This window comes from Vulpes vulpes, chromosome 14, assembly GCF_048418805.1.
Source record: "Vulpes vulpes isolate BD-2025 chromosome 14, VulVul3, whole genome shotgun sequence".
Lineage (NCBI taxonomy): Eukaryota > Metazoa > Chordata > Mammalia > Carnivora > Canidae > Vulpes > Vulpes vulpes.
The window spans coordinates 103,414,069-103,436,629 of NC_132793.1; the positions used below are offsets into that span (position 1 = coordinate 103,414,069).

The 22,561-nt window shown below is 44.3% G+C and overlaps 1 protein-coding gene across 3 annotated transcripts in view; it reads left to right on the forward strand.

The window, feature by feature from the left end:
* ADAMTSL3 (ADAMTS like 3) overlaps positions 1-22,561 on the forward strand; it is a 335,305-nt gene that overhangs the window by 25,587 nt on the left and 287,157 nt on the right. For all 3 annotated transcript variants that reach the window (XM_072737443.1, XM_072737441.1, XM_072737442.1), the window contains one exon: positions 20,620-20,739. In XM_072737443.1, the coding sequence (XP_072593544.1) occupies positions 20,620-20,739 (120 nt within the window). The remainder of the gene's footprint in view (positions 1-20,619; positions 20,740-22,561) is intronic.

A 22,561-nucleotide genomic window follows, 5' to 3' on the forward strand; every position in this document is an offset into this window, starting at 1 on the left:
CTACCCCGCCCCTTATTCCCCCTCCCCAACTGGTGCTCACTCTCTCTTGCAAATAAATAAATAAAATCTTTAAAAATAGAATTATACAGAGTATTCTGAAGCTTGTTTTTCTTGCTCAACATTCTGTCAATGAGTCATCAATGTTGTTAAATGGAGCTTTAATTCATTAATTTTGTTGCTGTGTGGTAGTCCACTGAAGACATCAAAACCTATTTATTCATTCTTCTATTGGACATTTAATTAAAGTTGTTTCCAGTTTTGTTTATATGAACAATTCTGTCCATCTTCTTTTTGAAGATTAATTTCTCTAAGGTCTATGCCTAGGAATGGTATTTCTGGGTTAAATGATACACCCATCTTCAACTTTATCATCAATTGCAAAGCTATTATCCAAAGTCATGGTACCTGTTTGAAGTCCAACCAAAAATCTAGGGATACTCATATCACATTATCTCCAACATTTGATGCTGTTGTCAGGGTTTTTCATTTTTGTCAGTTTCCTAGTTGAATATGGTACCTTTCTGGTGTTATAATTTATATTTTCTTGACTACTAGTAAAATACTCACCTTTTCATATTTATTGGCATTCGGGTTTCTACCTGAGAATTGACTATTCATATTTTTTTGTTCATGAGTTTTTCTGTTCTTTTTTCAGTTATTTGTAGACATTATTTATATATTTTAGACATTAATTCTTTGTTTCTTACATGTTTCTTCTTAGTCAGTGGCCTACATTTTTGCCTCTATGGTAAACAAAAATGTTTATTTGAATTTTACCACAGATTCTCCCTTGCATACAGATTCCCAGAGAGGAGGGACTTTGGTCTCTTTTGTTCAGTGCATGGTGGGTGGCTGATGTTCAAAAATATTAATTGAATAAATTAAAGGATTAATGTTTATTCCTCTTATTTATAGTTTGCCTTTTTCTGAGTCTTTTTTTTTTAAGATTTTATTTATTTATTCATAAGTGACATGGAGAGAGAGGCAGAGACATAGGCAGAAGGAGAAGCAGGCTCCCTGTAGGGAACCCTATACGGGACTCAATCCCAGGACCCTGGGATCCTGACCTGAGCCAAAGGCAGACGCTCAACTGCTGAGCCACCCAGTTGCCTCTTCTGAATCTTTTTAGAGAAATCCCTTCTTACCTTGATGCCACACAGATATCCTTGTATATTTTTCTCTTGGTATTTGGTCTCATTCATTTTTTTCCCCAAAGAAAAATTATTTTATATGCAGTATGGCTCTGTGAAGAGGAAATGGAGGCATTTTACAACAGGCTATGGTACTTACTAACCGTGATATAAGACAGCTCTGTTTACCTCGAGAACTTCAGTGTTTTCCCCTTATTTGGCAAAGGGGGGTTGATGAACTTGCCTCGCAGGGTGGATGTGAGAGTAACTTAGCTAGACTGGGCGCAGCACCAGGTACATGCCTGGCACGTGGTAGGCTTCCAGGAATGTGGCCACTCCTTCCTTCTCTCATCCCTTCACTAAAGACCACGAAGCCAGAGCAAGCCCCCCTTCCCCCAGGATCCGACATTGCCTTACTCAGCTACTTCCCCATGGTCGTGTAGAAACCCCATGATGGGTTCTTCCTAGCCTCTGTCTGGCAGCTGGCTCTCCTCCCTGTCCTTCCCTGGCTTGACCTCAGCTCCACAGGCCGGGTTTCTGCCCTAAGCCAAGTAGCAGATGCCTCTCTTTTACAACCTGTCACAGACCCCTGAGAAGACCCAGGCAGGTCTTGGAGCTGCTGCACCATTTTTCCCTCTGAAAATGTCAAGACCCTTTTCATCAGTTTTTACATGAGGATGTGTCTGCCCAGGTTTCTTCACAGGAGGGCCTGTGAGGCGTCCACGTTTCCATTGCTCCTGAGCACAGCCAGCGACAGCTTGCAGTCCTCCAGGGTGGGCTGGGGCTTCTGGCCGTCGGGCAGGAACTGAACCCGAGGAGGAGTGACAGCCCTGCTCTTTGATTTGTGTTGAAACGCAGGGGTGGTGGTGGGACGTGGAGGATGCTTTCTGTCAGAGGCTGCGCACAGTGTCCCAGAGGGATGCTTGTGCTGTTTCATGGCTTCTCGTTCAAGAGTCAGGGTGAATCCAGCTGTTGGATGTCACCGTGGTGTCGGACTGTGGGACTTGAGGCATTGCTTTGCTCATACTGCTTTGCCATTGCCAGCTGGTCATTGAGCTGAGGATGGAGACTCATAGTCTGCAGTGCCATGAGGTCCCTGTTATTCCTTTCTGAAGCCCCTTTGGGTATCATGTGACTCGTCTTGACCCCAAGACTGCATCCTGGTGACCAGGGAGGCTAGAAATGCCCACCTATCTTAGATCAGTGGGCTTCCTTCCTGAAACTCTCAGGGAAGTGAGAATGACTCCAGGGTCCTGTGTTGTGTTGCTCAGTAGACATGCAACGCAAGCCACAGGTATCACCTACGTCTTTCAGCAACCGCATTAAAGTAAGTGAAAAGAAACAAGATTGACTGTAGCAATATGTTTCATTTTACCCCAAATACCCATATTACCATTTCAATCTGTAATCAATATAAAAATTCTTAATGAGATGCTTCGCCAGGCCTTTTCTCATACTAAGTATTTTCCATGTACCGCCCATCTCAATTCAGAATACTGTTGTCTCTCCTGTTCATGGCTTCATTTCCTACACCCCCAGCTACCTGTGGTCACCTGCAGCCCAGAAGCAGGTGATCCTCCTTCTGATGCATCATCAGAAGGTCACTGACAGCCTAATGCTATGTCACCATGGCTACATCATCCACCTCACGTTGTCTCCGCACACAGACTTTCTATCATCTCACGGTATTACAAGAAGAAGAAGCTTTAGTACAGAACAGTAAGGTATTTTGAGAGAGAGAGAGAGAGACCACATTCATTTAACTTTTAGTATAGTATCTTGTTACAGTTTCTATTTTATTGCCAGTCTTGTTGTTAATCTCTTACTGGGCTTGAATTATACATTAAACTTGATCATAGATATCTATGGATAGGATAGTCTGGATAGGACTTGGTACAATCTGTGGCTTCAGACATCCACTGGGGCACGGGGGGCTATTGGGGTCATGTTTCAGATGCCCAACTGCCACGTTGCCTGGTGGCTACGTATTGGACAGCAGGACTTCTGGGAAGAGGTGGGAATCCGCATACCTTGTGTCCAATCTTTCCTGCATGGCGTGGACCACAACTAGCTAATTTCCTGTGTTCTATTCTCCTTGCAGGGAGACAACCAATGTGGAGCTGAAGTTTTCTGTAGTCTGGAGCAGGTGGAAACTCTGTTCCCCTTCCATTACCGTTACCAATAAGCTACTTATGATTTAAGTGTGCTCGGGAAAGTTCATCTTTACATATAAGCAATTCTGAGTAATGTTTCAGCATTCCTCGATATTAATTCTTGGATTAGGAGGTCCAGCAAGCATATCATTAGCATGTTTTAAAATTAGCAACGTTTGTTTGAAATGCTCTCTTGATAATTTTTTTAGAATATAAGTTCCTTGAGGGCAGAATTGTGTCTGTGTCTTACTCCTGAATCGTCAGTGACTCCCACATGGCCTGGCATAGAGCTGCTGCTCAAAAATACTGAAGGAGTATTCCTGAATACATGAATGTGCTCAGGTGTCTTGTGCCCCCAGTGTCCTGCTTTATAGTTTTAGCCAGTTCAGCTTTTAAATGTGGATTTGTTCTGAGATTTTATTTGGGAGACAGTATTTTCTTTTGTGCAAAGTTTTCAAGATTGCAGTGTGTTCTTTATTTGAATTTAAACCTTTGAAAGTCCAGTTTGCTACAGTGTGTTTCAAACATGACCCTTGCTGGCAATGGGTAGTATTTTAAAGAGTCTTGCCAATCTGATAAGTGTTTGAAATTTATTTTTTATTGCTAGTGCTATTCATAAGCTTAATGGCTGTGTTCATTTCTTCTTTTATGGGTTTCCTAGTCATGTCTTTGCCTCTTTTTCTATTAATCTGTTCCTCATCTTCTTACTGATTTTTAAAAAGCTATTATTATACACTGAAGTTAATAATCTTTTGCCTCTTATGTATGTTTAAAAATTCCATTGTTTTATTATTCACTTAAAATTTTTTTCTTTGAAGGGGCTATTTTTAAAGTTTTTATTTAAATTCCAGTTAGTTAACATACAGTGTAATATTAGTATCCAATGTACATTTTAGTGACTCAACACTTCCATGCATCACCTGGTGCTCATCACAAGTACCCTCCTCATCACCAATTGCCCCCACCTTCCCACCCACCTCCCCTCTGGTAACCATCATTTTGTTCTCTATAGTTCGGAGTCTGTTTCTTCACTTTCCTCTTTTTCCCCCCTATGCTTATTTGTTTTGTTTCTTAAATTCCACATATGAGTGTAATCATATGGTATTTGTCTTTCTCTGACTGAAGTATTTCACTTAGCATAGTACTCTCTGATTCCATACATGTTATTGCAAATGGGAAGATTTCATTCTTTCTGATGGCTGGATAATATTCCATTGTGTATATACACCACATCTTCTTTATCCACTCCCCTTTAGATGGACACTTGGGTTCTTTCCATAATTTGACTATCAAAGGTAATGCTGCTATAAACATCGAGGTGCATGTATCCTTTCAAATTAGCATTTTTATTTTCGAGTAAATACCCAGTAGTGCAATTGCTGGATCATAGGGTAGGTCTATTTTTTTTTTTGGGTAGGTCTATTTTTAACTTGAGGAACCTCCATACTGTTTTCTATGGTGGCTGCAGCAGTTTGCATTCCCACCGACAGTGCAAGAGGGGTTCCCCTTTTTGACATCCTTGCCAACACTTGTTTTTTTGTGTTACTGATTTTAGCCATTCTGACAGGTGCAAGGTGGTATCTCCTTGTGCTTTTGATTTGTATTTCTCTGATGCTGAGTGACGTTGAGCATCGTCTCATGTGTGTCTGTTGGCCATCCATGTCTCCTTCGGGAAAATATCTATTTGTGTCTTCTGCCCATTTGTTAATTGGATTATTCATTTTTTGATATTCACTTTTAAATTTTATTTAAAAATTTTAATATTAACTCTATAAATATGTTTTATGGTTTTTGCCTTTGATGTTGTGCTTCTGAAGATTTCTCCCACACCAAGATCTGATATGCATTACGTATATCTCATTCTGTACAGTTGCTGTATCAGAATCATTTAAGGTCATGTAATCCTATGGTGACAGCAAATCGAATTGGTTCATGCTGCCGTCCCCTTTAAGGCTTTCTAAAGCCAACTACCCCCCTGGTAGAGGGTTGGTTCTGGGGCTGGCAGGCAGGCTGGTCTGAAGAGAGGATTCAGGCTCTTCCAGCTCCTATAGAGGCTATGCATTAGGATACAGGCTCAGAGCTTTTCTCCTTCTGAGAAGAGAATGGGTATTAGGGGCAGAGGGGGGTTCTCCTGGTGCCACAGGAGATTGCTAGTAGCCAGCTGGTTTTCTGGGGGCCTCCAGGGGCATTGGTGATGCCTCCTCCTTACCATGGATGGAGGTAACCACTCAGAGTAGACTTAAGCAGCGTTGTATATGCAAGAGTACAGAGGCAGCACATTTAGTCCCCAAATCCTGAAGGGTCCTTACGAGATTCCACCATAGACCCGAATGGCTTTCTTAAGCTGAAAATAAATGGGGCTTTCAAAGCAAAAATTCAGGGGATGAGTTGAAAGCAACATAAGGGGACAAAAGACCATCCAACACAGTGGAGAACCAGAAAGGATCAATCATGAGGGAAACGCTGAGAGACATGGAGAGCATACCAAGGGGGGCCTAGTGTTCAAACAGCAGCAGCAGAGGACGGAGGGAGAGGAATGGATAGGGAGGAGGTCACAGAGAAGCAGCTCTGCGTACAAAGTCCTTGAGTCCTTGAGCACAGCTGAGTTTGGAAGGGTCATAGTCAGGACCAGTGAAGAAAGAGAGTGGAGATGTACCCATATTCTGGTAAAATGTCTGACTTCTAAGGGTGAACAGGAAAAGCTTTCCTGAGTTGCCACATTCTGTTATTTAAAATGTCTAGTTTTAAACAAAGATCTGAAGCACAAACCAACAGGAAAGTGTGGCCCACACACAGGGAAAGAAAGTAGTCAATAGAAGTGGTCTTTTTAGGAAGCCACATTCATAGATAGGTACTTACAGCCGCCAGTGTACAGATGTTCAGAAATCCCAGATGAAAGAAAAAGTAACTTACACTGGAAGACATGGGGTGGGTAGCAGAATTTTCTTTCCTGATTCTTGATTCTGTAGAATACTGGAAATATATATATGATATATAATACATATTATATAATATAATATTTTTTAGTCTTTATATAATTTTTCACATAGAATTGATTTTAGTGCATTGACTGAAGAGGGATTTGAGTCTGGCTTTCCTAATTTACCTATCATCCTAAAGAATTTCTTGAATGATCCACCACTTTCCCTTGATATAAGAGGCTATGTTCATTTAGTGTCAAGTATAAATATGCATACGCTACAGGTCTAACTTAAAACTTATTTTATTATTTATAAATAATAAATATATGTAATATATATAAAAAGCAATTTATATAACATGTTTTTTTTCTAATTATATTGAGATACAATTGACATATTTTATCATATAGGTTTAAAGCATACAGCATCATGGTTTGACTTACATATGTTGTGAAATGATTTCCACTCTAAGTTTATAGCATGATTTTTAAAAAAGATTTATTTATTTATTTGAAAGGGTTGGGGGAAAGGCAGAGGCAGAGGGAGAATTTCAAGCAGACTCTATGCTGAGTGTCTAACCTGACACGGGACTTGATCTCATGACCCTGAGATCATGACCTGAGCTGAAACCCAGTCTACTACTTAATACTTGACTGAGCTACCCAGGCGCCTCCATAACATGATTTTTGAAGGAGTCCCCGACTTGCATAGCCCTACAGGAGATGGCCCAGGAACAGTGATGTAATGAACACCTGAGTACTCACTGTGGAGCTTATGAAATGCCACATTGTCAGTAGCCCGGAAGCTACTTGTGTGTCGCTTTCTTATCACATCCTCTTCTCTGCTCAGAAGTAACCACAGCAAAAGGTGAGCTTTGTGTTTATACTGCCTTTAGCCTCTTGAGTTTATATCTCCCAATAATATACTATGTGGCATTAGCCCTTTCTAAATTGCATACAAATGAAATCATACTGTGTCTATTCTGCTCCATGTTGTGGTTTGAAATTTCATCTCTGTTGATGTGTGAAGCTGAAATCATTCCTTTTTGATCCTCTCTTGTGTTCCAGGGCACAAATATGCCACAATTGATTGATCCACCCTTCCATGGATGGTTTCTTTTTATACAGTGTTAGATTTATTTTGTTTATATTTTATTTAGGATTTTTTGCATTCATTTTCAGAGTGAAATTGATATGTAATTTCTTTCTTGCATTGTTCTTGGTTGGTTTTGTTATCAAGGTGATGATCTCATGAAATGAATTAGAAGGTTTCTCTTTTTCTGATCTTTAAAAGTTTTGTTTTTCTTAAGATTAGAATTATTTACACCTCAAATGTTTTGTAGAGCTCACCTCTAAAACCTTCCAGATGTATTGTTTCCTCCATGGGAAGAATGTTAAATACTGATTTTGTTTTTTGAACGGTCAAAGGACCATTGAGATTTTCTGTTTTTTTTTTTTTTTTTGTAAGAGTCTATTTTGATTATTTAGATTTTTTTCTAAAACACGTTAATGTCTCCTAATATTTCAAACATATTGACATAATTGTTCTGAGATACTTTATCTTGTTAGGGCTCATTCCCCCTCTGTCCTCACTGCCACCATTGCTTCTCTGCCAGGCATTATAGTAGCCTACTCACCTCCTGACCTTTTTCTACCTCATCCTGTTCCATCCAGTCTCATAATCAGAGTCTCATGTCTCTACTTAGCATCCCCCCAGTACTTCCCAGGGATAAGCACCGACTTCTGGGTCTGCACCAACAGACCCCCTGACCAGCCTGCACCTGCCTCTCCAGCTTGCCCTGGCTTCTCTCTCATTCTGTGCTCCAGCCACACAGGGCTACACGTCACTCGTCCAACCTGTCCTGCTCTCTCCAGTTCCTGTCTTGTCCATACTGCTTAATATGCCCATATTATTCTAGAAGGCTCTGTTCCCCCATCCTTCTTTCCATTATCCTACTTCCCCTTTGTTCCTCCCATCTCAGTGTGGTGGCTCTTGTGCCTATGATGCATTCTGGGGCCTCCCTTCTCCCTCCTCCACCTTCTGCATGTCCCTCTTGAGGCTCCCACAGCATTCTGGCCTGCCTTCCCTGGATAGTCCTCCTGGCACGGCTTCAGGTTGCCTGTCTGCTTGTCTCTTTCCACGGCCGCACCCAATCCGAGCTGGTGAGCTCCCGAGGGCATGGACTGTGCCTTGTCGGGTCTCTGATGGCCAGTAGAGTAGGTGCTTGGCAGGGCGGGGGGGCTCAGTCCATGCATGTTAACAACCATGGTACCATACTCTGTGCAGATCCTAACAGTTTAAGGAGCACTACCGTTTGCATTATTTTATTAAATAGTTAGGGGAGGTATAAGGTTTTCACCTCCATTTTACAGGTGAGGAAACTGAGTCTCAAGACAAATGTACCTTACACGAGCTTCCTCTCTGCAGTGGCAGTGGGGTGGGGGCAGAAGAAGGTTAACATCCGCAGCTTTGACTCTTTCATCCTGAAACTATTCCGTATTTTTCTTTTAATTTTGGGATTTGTGAGCTGTATGTGAGGGCCCTGTGGAGTCACTAAGGGGGTCATTGTGCTGTTCTCTCTTGGGCCTGCCTTTGGTTTAAGAAAATGCAATGACTCTCATTATAAAGGATGCCAGAGTATTGTGTTGACTGCTGAGTGACTTTTTTTTTTTTTTTTTAAGATTTGTTTTATTTATTCATGAGAGACACCCAGAGAGAGGCAGGGACATAGGCAGAGGGAGAAGCAGGCTCCCTGTGGGGATCCCGATGCAGACCTCAATCCCAGGACCCTGGGATCATGCCCTGAGCCAAACACAGACATTCAACCACTGAGCCACCCAGGCGCCCCTTGTTTTTTTTTCCCTGCCACAGGAGACTTTCTAAATTCATATTAACAATATTCCTTCGATAATATAAAGATACAGTCAATAAACAAAATTACTACACTTTCATCTTGCCTGATTTTTCTCCAGTCATGGAGGATTTGGGAGCTCATCTACGCCAGTCCTCCTGTTTAACAATGTGGTGAGCAAGCACTGGAAATGGGAAGGGCATGCCAGGAGCCACATGGTCTCTGGCGGAGGTGGGCTGGAGCCTGGACACACAACTACAAACCTGACTCCATTTCTAAACTTGAACATCTATCAATCTATCAATTGTAACAGATGTCCAGTGTCTCCAAATGTGATTATGAATGTGATTGTCTATGTATCTGGCACCACTTGCAAAACTAATCCTGTTTATTCAGGACTTAAAACTATGTGACGTTTTCATGTCAAACAAATATGGAATGGGGTGATGATGTTTTAAGCATTCAAAAGAAAAGACTTATCATTCCATGTATCATTAAGAAATTAAAATTGGACCTTAACATATATCAACTTAAATCCATAAACCTGTATCATGGCCAACACTCCACTTGGATCAAAGACTATAGCTCGTATCTCTTTTTCTCTTTCTCTTTTCTAACAAAAGGTGATGTGTTTGTAATAATTTCTTTTGCTGATTTATGGTTCCAATAGAGCTTTGTTACCATTGGGGTTGATGTTAGCATCTTAATTTTTTTTTTTGAAAAGATTTATTTATTTATTTGAGAGAGAAACAGCATGAGCAAGGGGAGGGGCAGAGGGAGAGAGAGAGTCTAGAGACTCTTCCAGCTGAGTGTGGAACCCGACATGGGACTCGATCTCATGACCCCGAGGATCGTGACCTGAGCCAAACCCAAGAATTGGACACTTAACTGACTGAGCCACCCAGGTTCCCCATTAGCATCTTAATTTTATAAAAGCATCACCTTTTGCTTTCAAGAAGTCCTTAGCATTTTTTGTGCAAATCCCTCAGTTTTTTTGTAGTTTGTGGAAATTAGTGTGATGCCATTTTATACACATGGACCACAGACACCGCTGCCTCTAAATCACTATCTTCCTAATTTAAGAATTCTGAAAGGCAGGAGCATCCCAACAGCACATTTGGCAGCTCTGCTGACGTGTTAGCGCTGAAGATTTCCTGCCCTGCTAAGCTTAGAAAAACAAACCGGCTTATGATGAATATAAATGTTTTTCAGAGTATGTGCAAACAGCACATTTCTGTCTTTTTCTTCTCTTGGAAGCCTGGATTTTGAAAGCCTGCATGATTTCAGCCACACAGACGAGCTGTTTCCTGAAAGAAATAAAACTGTAGGGGTGAGAAAAATCTTGAATAAACATGAATATGTCCCCGACGTGTTTCTGGACTGTGTCAGGTTGGGTGGTGTCTCATTGCCAAATCAGGAAGAGCTGGTAATGCTTTTTTTTTCTTTCTTTTTTCCTTTCCTTTCTTTCTTTCCTTCTTTTTATTTTCTTCTTCCTTCCTTTCTTGCTACTGAGTTCATGCAAATTCATGCCTGAGGCACACACCCAGATTTGCCTGATACCCAGTAATGGGCGCTGAGGTTGGCAACAGAGGTAGCATGCCCACAGAAGTAATGGGTTGTCCACTGGTGTGTTTTCTGCACGCTCACATCACACTTGTGTTATTGGGGCCTGGGCAGGTCAGGCTGTGGCTCACTGGAAGCAGGAGATGTTGGAACAGTTAGGGAGGAGCCCTGGGGCCTGGCCGGGCTGAGTTGGATGACTGTGAAGGCAGAGAGGAACTTGGGGCCAAGGAGCAAAGGGTCACACCGCTGCTGTAGGTAGGAGCAGATGAGTCCAGAGCCCTGCAGATCCCAGCCGGGGTCTTAGCAAATGAAGATATTTGTAAACCTCAAACTCATCAGTTTTGATAATCAGAAAAAGTAAAAAAACAAAAGGTGATTCCACAAGGCACTTTGATCTACCTGGGCCTACCGTGACCACTCTCTTTAAAACTGCAATTTGTTCTCTCCCCCAAATCGTTTCCCATGTGATGCAAGTATATGCACTTTATGTATCTCTTGTGTTCATTTTCTTTCTCTTTTTCCTTTTTTTTTTTTTGTGTTCATTTTCTGCTTCCCTTAGTTAAGACGCTAAAGCTCCTTGGGAAAAGTGATTCTCATCTGTTGCATTGATTGCTGAATTCTCTGTGTCAAAAACAACCTCAATGCGCAGTAGGTGCATAATTAACACAGATGGACCCAGTAACCGAGTAGATGCAGGGAACTCAAGAATTGCTTGGAACAGGCCATGCTTTGGGGCTTCCCGAAACCTCTCCACCACTTTGGTTAAATAAAATACTTGTTTGTGCTTGATTTAAAAAGCAAAGATGCCTTTTCTTTGCCAGAGAGATAATCATGAGTGTTAGTGGTGGAGAGGCTGTGGGAAAATACATGCTTCACTTTCAGATCAAAGTGCAGAGGGCCATGCCCATGCTGGGCCTGGGAGTGTTCCTTCCTGAGCACCCAAGCCCCATCAAGGGGTCGGGGGTGGGGAGGGCCGCAGAGGGAGCTCGAGGTGAGCACTTCCTGGTCAGTTGTTCCCAGACACACAGCATCTTCATCCAGTGCTTGGGGGGCCCAGCAGCTGGGGGGTCCCCTCCTCTGCTGACTTCTGGGGTACGGCCTGCACCAGTGGGACTGGACCAGGAGGGAAGCACAGAGGGACAGGGCTGCCTGTGTTGGTGAATGTATAGTCTGGTCGCGTTTGAGGTGACCATCCACCTAGTGTTTTTTCTTTACTGGTGGAGCTGTGTTTAGGGGATATGATATTCAGTGTTTTCCCCTGAGGTATTTTAAGGGAGAGTATTTCCATGTGACATTTTGCTAATTGAGGCTTATTCCAGTGGCTCAGCTGACTTCAAGGTCTTGAAAAAAACCCTGAACTCTTAAATAAAATTTTGGGGGTGGGGGTGGGTCCAGAAAATGAGGATCTGTATTGTGTATATTGGCAGGGGAAGGCTTTCGCTCCTCTCCCATTCAGAGTAATAGTGGAGTTTTTAAATAACCCCCTTGTGAAATGCCAGTGTGTTCTTCAGCCAGAGCATTTTGGTCTTTCTGTGGTGGAGAGAATATTCAGGCATCGCTCCTTCAAGAGCTCTGTGGAGGCAGAGGGGTCGACCTGTGTGGCTTTGTCTGGAAAAGAAAATGAATTGCTTAATGTCTTCTGTGCACAAAGCCCAACCCTGAGCACTAAGGAAGGTTCAGAGATGTAAAGAGGTGTTAGGACTCCACTTTCAGGTTTTCTCCTTTCAGGAAACTGAATGATGAAATCTGTTCCAGCAAGATCATTTCACCCATGACCCTTAGTTCTGTCAGTGTGTGTGTGTGTGTGTGTGTGTGTGTGTGTGTGTAGGGAGGAAAGAAGGGAAAGAGAGAAAATTAAAGAGAGCATACATGCTTAGTGGCAGGCGGACTAGTGCTGTGAATGATGTATATTAGATCCAAATTCCAATTTGCTAAAGAGAGTCCTAATGTGACAAATTCAGGGAAAAGACCTCCTGTGTGGAACAGCTCTTTCTGAATATGCACGCCCCCATGGCATCCCCCACCTCACAGTTCCTGGAAGGATCCTGGAGGGCCTGCTGCTAGCTCATATTGCTTTCGAAAACGTGACCCAGAGTAGAAGCTGAAGTTTGAAACTACATGGTCTTTTGGCCAAGGCGCACTCAGATGTTTATCCAAATATTCAGTCTTTCAACCCAACAATATCAGGAGGACATATTAATTTGTTGATGGTAAATAGGGAAGATAAATCTTAAATCCCTAGTATGAATTTTTAAAAACTAACAAAAAAAGTGAAAACTAATTTTCTTTCTGCCCACTTTTCCAATCCTGCCAAAGTAAATATGTTTCCTATATATGTGTATGTTTTACATCTATATGTATTTCACAGATAGAAAATGTGTTTTAAATCAGGAAGTGTTGGGACACCTAAGACTTTGAAAAGTCTTGGAATGATGACATCCTATTTGAAAAAACAAAATGAAAGTTTTGTTTTATTTTTTAAACAACCATTGTAGGTTCAAGAGACAAAATGCCCATCATGCTTTTTGGAGCAAACATGTGGTTGGTATGCTGAGTTTAAATAATATTGGTTCACTTGATTTTCCCCCGTAGGCTCTGGCAGGTGCAGACTGTAAGGTCCTATGTGTATCCAGGCCAGGAAGAACAACCCCCAGGGCCCTCCAGAGAATGTAGTCTTTGCAGACTATCCCCAGGGCCTGGGGCTTCCATCTGCTCTGTCTGCAAGTCACACTTCTAGACTCATCCAGTATGACCATTTGGAGGAGTGGTCTCAACCTCCCATCCAGATAGTGAACCTGCCCCTGCAGATCTTGGTTGCTGTGAATCAAGACTGGCTTCCTGTGCATTAATATTCCAGATAGGAACCTTAATAATTTTCTGCTAAGTGCTGGTGTTCTGAGTGGGATGCCTGCATTAGGGTCTCTAGGCCTTGCCCTCGTGCGTTTAGCCTTTGTCCCAACCTATGAAGATCCGTTGGGATATCAGTTCTTCTGTCTTCCATCTTTTTTTTTTTAAAGATTTTAGTATTCATATATTCATGAGACACACACACACACAGAGACAGAGAGAGTCTTCGAGAGAGAGAGAGAGAGAGAGAGAGAGAGGCAGAGACATAGGCAGAAGGAGAAGCAGGCTCCATGCAAGGACCCCGATGCAGAACTTGATCCTGAGAATCTGGGATCAGGCCCTGAGTCAAAGGCAGATGTTCAACCGCTGAGCCACCCAGGCGTCCCCATCTCCCATCTTCATGCCTTGTCTGTGTCACTGTAGATGTGAAGTATCTTAAGGTGTGTTTTGAGTCCTCATGTGGCCAACATGCAGACATCTGAAATGAGGGGACCGGAACTGGGTGGAGTCACCATCAGTCTGGAGACAGGCTCTTCTCAGCTTGGTAGAGGGCCCAGGTCTCAGCTCTGTTCCTGCTCAGCCTTTGTGTGGCAGTGACAAAGATGCAGATAGAGGGCATGCTGCTCAAATTTGGGCTGATGTAAAGTGACGAGATAGTGATTGTGTATTCTGATAGATGGAGTCAGGATCCAAAGTCTTGACAGGCTGGAGTAATGGGCTGTATCTAGAGGATGTGGACGATGGGGAACAGTGCAGTCTGGCTCTCAGAGTGCAAAGACATGGCTTTGCAGTGGCGCGTGGGAAAAAGGTGTGGTGGCCTTCATTGACCACAATTGGTGGCCTACAAGTCTGTAGACTAGTGGGGTGGTGTTTGGCTGTGTGCACACTCTGGAGGGAGGTGCATGCTCCATGGTATGCGCAGACCAAGCTGGGAGAAGTGTGTAAACTGGCTTATTGAATTTCAATGGGAATCACATGGTATTTTTTCTTAACTGGTGATTGCTTGACTTTTGAGGCACATGGGGCCCCATTCTCTAAATATAGGACACCCTCTTCACCCCTGCTTCTCTCTCCTTCCATTATATCAGCCAAACCTTTTGCTCAGTCCTGATAGGCATTCTCCCTCCTTACGGGGTACAGATGGAGGCCTGGGACGCTGAAATCTTGTCCTCGAATTGGCATTGCACAGCTACTTCCTCCTGCCAAAGTTAGAGCCTTCAGCTGGAGTGGGAGCTGGAGACACAGCTGCATCCCCAGGTCTCAGATTCATGGTCCCTGGAGGGACCATTTGGATTCCTTCTGACCCCATCCCTGGTGACTCGGCAGCTGCGGACAGTGGCTGGGGGATGATACATTTTGGCAGCTTCTCTCTGGGCCCTGGACCTGTGCCCTGGGAAGATTGCACACTTCCTGGCCCAGCTTTCCTCCCTCTGCCTTCCCTTCCACTCTTGCTACTCTATGGCCTGACCTTGCACGCAGCCGCTGGGCGTTCCTGTGCTCCTGGTCAAATCGCCTGCCCTCCTGCATCTTGGTTTCTTCATGTGTGAAATGACACAAATGGCACCCACTCAAAACGAAATGAAATGAGACCCTTTTCACAAATCCCACCTCACAGTGGGTGCTGAGTAGGCTTGATTTCCTTTTTCCCTGGCTTTCTCTCTAGAGGGTCTCTCATGACTGCTTTGTTGGATGGTCAGAGATGCTGCAGGAGAAATGCCTGCTCCTGGAGAGGGATTGGGATTCGAGTGACTCTGAAGTTGCTTGCATTTTGTAATCCTGGGACTCAGATGCATCTGTGCTCAGACTCTGGAATTCAACTCAGAATGTGTGTGTTTGTGGGGGAGGGACACTGCTCTCCTGGCATCCTCTCCAGCATCCGCCTGATGGATGCCCAGAGCACCTCATACCTCAACTGGGGAACAGAGGACCACTTCAGACACCACCAGTGTGGTGTCTGTGAACTCCCTAGATTCTGACAGATTCCTGTTGTCTTGGAAGGGATTGAGCTCCCCATCACTAAAGGTATTCAAGTAGAGACTGCAGGGCATCTAGCAGGATTCCTGAGCTAGACAGGCTGGATTAGATGACTGAGGGGGGTCTTTTCAGGTGCTGGGTTTCATAATCATGGGATGGCACAGTACACCTTTTCAAATTTCAGACAGCCATAGTTGGGCAACATGACCTTGGTTCACCCTTGCTGCTATGGAGGGAAAGGACTTGGATTGCACCAGAGCTTTAGAATCAAGTCTTGAATGATCAGATATTTACTCAGGAGTAAAGATTTTGATAAAAAGAGATGAGTATAAAATCTGCATTATTTTTCAGTAGTATCAAGGAGTGAGATGTGAGTGTGGAGAGAATCTATGGTAGCCCAGGGACTAATAACCTTGAACTCCTGCAGGTGGAACTGGGGTTGCTCTCTGGAGGAAGCACCCTGTCCTGGGTAGCTCAGGTCCTGCAGCCCACCTGTCCTTCCTCTTTTCTGCCCACACACCTGCTGTGGGGAATGGCAGATGTGATAGAGACACTCAACTCTGCCTTAGGGAACAAAATGCAACACCTCAGTGGGCCTGGGAGGAGAGGCAGAAGCCTGGGGCAGGAATAAAATGTAGGGCAAACATTCCTCATTTTACCCCACCTGAATTTAAGCAGAACAAAGAAAGCTTATTGGAGCTAAATGTTTGTAGCTGTTTTTAATAGTATGGAAACACAGTCAGAATACCCTGATTGCAGAGAAGTGTTGTGGTGTTACTAAAGGAACCTTTGGAGGATTGAATGTACACCAGGCTCGGGACATCCCACCATACCATGGAAAGCTGCTGTTTGGGGGGAAGGCTCTTTCATCTGTAGGGCAGCTGCAGAGGGGTCTGGGAAGGAAAGCCAGCTTGGAGATGGGAAGTGGAGTGATAGACATGGGTGGGTGACCTTGGGACCCAGTAGAAGGATGTCCCAGGAATAAGCATAGGGAAGATGGATGGAGGATCGAAGTCAGGGAGTGTAGCATGGTGGAGACCTACATGGACCAAGGGCTCTCATCTTTATGAAAGCCAGACTCTCCATTCAGTTTGAACCCATTCCTCTATCTTCTTAAGAGCCCCACTCTTGCAGTTCTCTCTCTTGTCGCCTCCATGGTCTCTCTTACCACTAGATGACTCCCATAACCAAGCACACAAGCTCTCGTTCCTCCAATCTTTAAAAATTCTGCCCATACTTCCACCTTCCCTCTTGCTTACCTTTTCTTCCTCTTCTGTCCAGTTCCCAAACCCATTCCCGTGGTCCCTGCTCCTCCCCTGTACCTACTCTTGTCAAGGTCAACAATGACCTCCTGTTGCCACACCCAGGGGACCCTCCTCCAGCCTCATCTTATTCAATCTCTCAGGGACATTCAAGGTAGTTGGCCACTCTCTTTGATGCTGAATGCTTCCATGACTCAATATTTCTCTTTTTTTTTTCTCTTCATTCTTCTCTAAATGATTACCAGTTTTCACCTCTTTGGCTTGCTCCTTCTCTACTCACCTTCAGACATTAGAATTATCAAGGGCCCCAGACAAAACCCTCTTATCTGCCAAACTCTTTCTCCAGGGCGGGTCTTTTCAGGTAGGATGACTATGAATACATGAGTATGTATGTAAGAAAATGTCAATGATGATTTCCAAATCTCTGTCTTCAGCCTTAGGCCACCCTTCTGGGCTCTAGACTTGTGTATTCAACACCCAACTCAAGCTCTCCATATGGATGTCTCATAGGCATCTCCAACTTCATGTGACTTGAACAGAACTATCACCTCTTTGTCCCTCTCATCCTACCAGGGCTGGGCATCCCTGGCATTCTGTTATAACCTGTTGCTCAAGCCAAAACCCCAGAAATTATCCTTGATTCTCCCTTCTTCTCTCCCATCAGCAAGTGTTGAATGTTCTACTTCTTGTCCATCCAGCTCTCCCCTTCTCTACCACCATCATCCTTGTCCAAGGAATCACCCCTTCTCACCTGGGTTAGCACAACAGCCCTCCAACTGGTCTCTGTGGTTCCATTCTTGCCACCTTCTAACCCAGCCTCCATGATGTGGTCAGTATTTGAGATACACCTGGTGGTTCTCTAACCCCTTGCCTGGGCCTGCAGTGCTCTACACGTCCTGCCTCTTCCATTCTTCTTTCTCTCCCTTTCCTGCTGCTCTCTTCCTTGTCCATCTTGGATCAGCCTCACTCACCCCCTTTCTTTCTGAAGACTCAACTTTATCTGCATATCACCCTACTTATTTCCTTTATGGTACTTAGAGCTTTGTCTTGTTCACAAATTTGTTTGCTTATTATCTGTCTCTTCTCATTAGAATGAAGCCTCCATAAAAATAAGGATCTTATCTTTCTTGTTCCTCATTGTAGCCATAGCTCTTAGAATGGTTCCAGGCATGTAGTAGGTGCTCAGTAAATACATGTGGAACATGTGGTCAGTTAAATATAAAGCATTGTATTAGAAGGCCCCCTGCATTCAAGGAGCTATCTTTAGGTGATGACCCTGGGCTGCTTCCAGCACCCACCCTTTGGAAATGGGAGCTGTGTCTTCGCACATAGCCGCTCATGGACTCCAGGCCTGGCTTTGGCCCTGTGGTGCGTGACAAGTCTCTGTAGGCAGAGACTCAAATACAAATACATAATTTTAAATTATGATTCTATGAATTCTAAATGCAACAGAGGCAAATCACAACTATAGCAACTACATTTTACGGACTATTTGCTAGGCATGTTGGTAACCAGTTTATATGAACTGTCTTAAGATGAAATCCAGGGGCATCTGGGTGGCTCAATGGTTGAGCATCTGCCTTCTGCTCAGGTCGTGATCCTGGGGTCCTGGGATTGAGTCCTGCATCGGGCTCCCTGTGGGGAGCCTGCTTCTCCCTCTGCCTTTGTCTCTGCCTCTCTCTCTCTGTCTCTTATGAATAAATGGATAAAATCTTTTAAAAAATGATGAAAAAAATCATTGTCTTGCAGTCATGCAGAATTTCCTCTGAGGTTTACCTACATGTATTTCTCTTTGGTGAGAATAATTGGACTTTGACACATACTCAAACTTGCTAGGAAAATATACACAGAAGTAAGAAGTTTTATTGTTAAATTCACCTCCTATTTTCACATGGACATTTTTATTCCTGTCTCACTTTTTTTTTAAGCCTGATAAAATTTTAAGATTGGAAAAGCAGGTCAGAAAGCAGAAGGCAATCAGCTATAGCTACAGTCAAGCCTAGAGTCTGTGATATTTCCCCCCTATGCTAATAACTACCAAAAAGTGAAAACAGGAGTCCTGGAGAGATTTTTTCACTTTTTCTGGGGTTGCATGTTGAGATCTATAAAACAGCACCACAACGTGTGAGAGCCACGTTGTCTCTGTGGGGTCTGCAGTATTAGCCTCTCTTCCTTTCCTTCCCGGACCACTTAGCAATAATCTCCAGCAATCATCAGAGCACTGACTGGCCAGGTGGGATAGATTCATTCTGTGCCTCTGGTGGGGCCTAGACAGACTTCCCTGCCAGAGTCTTGACACCCTGGCACTGCTGCAGGCTGCAGGTGACCCCAGTGATATCTGGAGCAAGCTTCACCCCATAGAAGGTGGCATAATAGAGAAAACTTGCACAGAACACGGTGCTGGTCTGAACACTGAGATGACAGGCCTGTGTCAAGGGAGACTTTGCTACTTACCATGCAGAACGTTTGCAGGGGATTGCCCTGTTTTCCTCACTGTGGATCGGAGTAACCTGGACTCACGCAAGCCACTCAGAGGGCTGGCAAGGGAGATGTGGGCTGTGTGGCTCTGGGAAGATTCCTGTCGTTCACAGGGTGCAGAAACCCTTGTGTGGATGAAATTTCATAAAAAACTTCTGAAGTTTTTGGAACAATCTAGTGCCATCCAAAACAGAGAGTGATCTGTTCTCTGTGCCTTCCCAAAGCTATCACATACCAATTTCACTATTTAAAGTGCAGTGTTCAAATGGGTGTTTTGCTTGAACTGAAGTTCCTGCTGAGGTTTTAAAAGGTGACCATTGGGCGAGCAGAGATATTTGAGGGGTACTTTTACTCCTCACTCTTTCCATTTGCAGAGTGTTTTCCTCAGAGTAGCACCTGTGGCCTCTTTGATTCTTACTCCTTCTTAAGCAGGGGGAGTGAGGTACCCTTTTGAAGGTAGAGTTGTTGATCTGTGTTCCTGGACCCTGCACTCGGGGGGTGAGGGGGGCGCTCCATCTCCTTTATCTCTTTCTTCCTTGTCAACCAGTCAAGGCGGTGATCCTGGTAAGCCCTCTTCATGCTCCAACTTTTCCTGGATGGGCTCTTCCAGGCTGCAGGTGATGGCAGGTGATGCAGGTGATGGCAAGCGATGGCAGCAAGTCCCCTGGGCTGTTGGACTCACCCATAGTCTCCAGGAGATGATTCTTCTCCCTGACCCCCCCTCAACCCTGACAACCGGGGCTTAGTCTAATGACTCAGATGCCAGTGCTTGAGCTTTCTGTGAACCAAATGGAGCCTTTCTGTAAAAGCCATGTTTATTTCATCTTGGATTTTTCTATAAACATCCAAAGCATTATGAGAAAAAAATTCTCAAAGGAAATATGCCAAAACAATTAAAAGTGGTTATTAGAGGTTGAAGGGATTATGGGGTACTTTTTATTTTCTTTTGTGTTCATCTGGATCTTCAAAGGTTTCCATGGTGAATGTACGTTTCTTTGGTAGTGTGGAAAAAAGCTTTTTTCTTACTCCTTCACCAAACAAAGCAGGAAGGAAGAAAGGAAAGAAGGAAGGAGTGAAAAGGGAGGAAGGGAGGAAGGAAGGAAAAGAAAGAAAGTCTGGAAGCAGTGGATTTGCAACAATAGCACTTAAGTTAACTGTCCTATAGCTGAATTTCAGGGATGGTTGTGGGAATGGGGAGTGGAAGGGGGTAGGTGTCAGGGAGCACATACTGTGCATACCAGTTTGAGGAGGACCAGCAGGATGTCCTAACCTAGCAGGGCCTCACGCAGACCCATCTCACCTTGGCCTTGAGCAAGGTCACTTCCCTTCTTGGTACAGCCTTCAGCAGGGCGATGCCCTGGAAATCGCCCTGCCATAAGGACTGCCTGCCAAGGGGTCCTCATGGGGCCTTATTTGTAACCTGGTGACTTTACCTTTCAGACCACAGCAGAGAAGTCCCCTGGAGCCTACTTCCTTCCTGAGTTTGCACTCTCCCCCCAGGGAAGTTTTCTTGAAGACACAACGGGTGAACAGTTCCTCACCTACCGCTACGATGATCAGGTAAGAACCTCCTAAAAGAGCCTACCTTTGGCTTTGCCATTTGCCAGTGGGCAGGAAACAGTTTCTCAAAAATAACTTCAAAATAATTATGTTTTTCCCTCCTTGGCACAACTAGTACAATAAGCCATTGACTCTCTGGAAGGATCCCAGATCTCTGGGCTGCCCATGCCTGCATACAATTTCCTATACAATGTGTGGTTCTTGCTCTGGTTGGGATGTCAGCTTAAATCACTTTTTCTTATTCTTATTTTTATTGGAAATCTATGATGGATTCATTCATTTTAGTGATCACCAAATTTATTTATTATCTGAAATCATACAGGACTATTGTTTTCTGAATAAGCCTTCCTTTCTTTGCCCTCCTGGCGTTTGCTTCGTTTCTTTTACCAGTGCCAAATGGATTTTTTTTTTGTCTGCTTTGCAGAAAGGAACAAGATAGGTGTGCCTCTGTGTGTGTGTGTGTGTGTGTGTGTGTGTGTGTGTGTGTGTGTGTCACATACTGGAGCTCATGGCAGCTCACCGGAGAACAAGGCTGTGCTTGGCTGAGGCATGGAAGCTGGGCCCGTGGGACTGGTTCCCTTCCACTCCAGCTCATGTTGACGCCTTAACTGCATGAAGGGTTGTATGTGTTTGAAATTACTCACAACTTGTTTGAAGCAAAGCATGTCCACTCTGCCAAATGCAGAGGTTTCTAGCAGGTGAGGCCTGAATTCATGAGGCAGTAGGGTGGGACTTATGGGGATGGACGTATGGGCAGTGAGGGGATGGAGGACTTGGGTGGTCCTAGCAGAGCTTGGCACCTACAGGGCCAGGTGCAGATGCAGCATGGGGTGAGAATGTCTCCTCAGGGCACATGATGGTGTAGAGCAAGGTGGCCCAGTGACCGAGAGTACTCTTCTGTGTGGTCAAGGCCTGATTGCAATAGGCTAATAGGGAGTGGAAGGTGCTTCTCAGGAGTGGCAGCTCTGGGTTGGTTGCTCTGGCATGTGGGCAGGTGTGAGATGTGATAATAGGGTGCGGGCCTGGCTATGGGCAAGCTGGGCAGGCGGAGCACTGGAGATGAGGCGAGAGTTACCAGCCTGGTGAGGGAGGCTGAGTCGGGTGCAGAGGGTGGCAGGAATGGTGGTCTGTCCCCAGCACCCTGCATCCCAACTTGGGGGAGGCCCCATTCTTTCCATCCTCCAGGCTGCTGCTGAGCAGTCTGCACTTGGGACATTTGGCTCTGCACCTGGGGTTGGGGTGAGGGGCAGGCTATGAAAACAGGGTCCCAGCTGTGTGCAGGGAGCTACCCAGGTGCTCAGGGGCAGTGGTGAGAGGAGACCAAATTTTAATAAAACTTTTCAAGGTGCAATTAGTTTTTCAAGTATCTTGATGAGCGTGTGTGTGAATTGTTGCTGTGGGAAGCAGGAGGGGGGCAATCCCACGTTAATGTAACCAAGCCCGGTTATACTTCGGATGGGCATTGGGACCCAGCTGCTATTGGGGTCTAAGCTATCATTAAGTTGGTTTCTATCATTCTCCCCAGTGGATTTTTATGGGGCCTGTAATTTATGGCTGCTTTTAATTGAGAGATCAATGATCCAGCAGGTTTTGGTGTGAGAACTTCAGGGAGCTAATTGAGAGAGCAGTAGAGGATAAAAGAGGGTGTCTGGAAAATCATGAGCTACGTACTGTTTAATTAAAGAGTGGTTAATGCCTTCTCCAGGTCCTAAGGACACGTTGTATTTATATTTAATATAATAACAATATACAAGCTAGAAAAAGAGGAAAATAAGCCCCTTCAGCCTTTTCAAAAGGCCTAAAGCAGATCATCAAAGTGTGT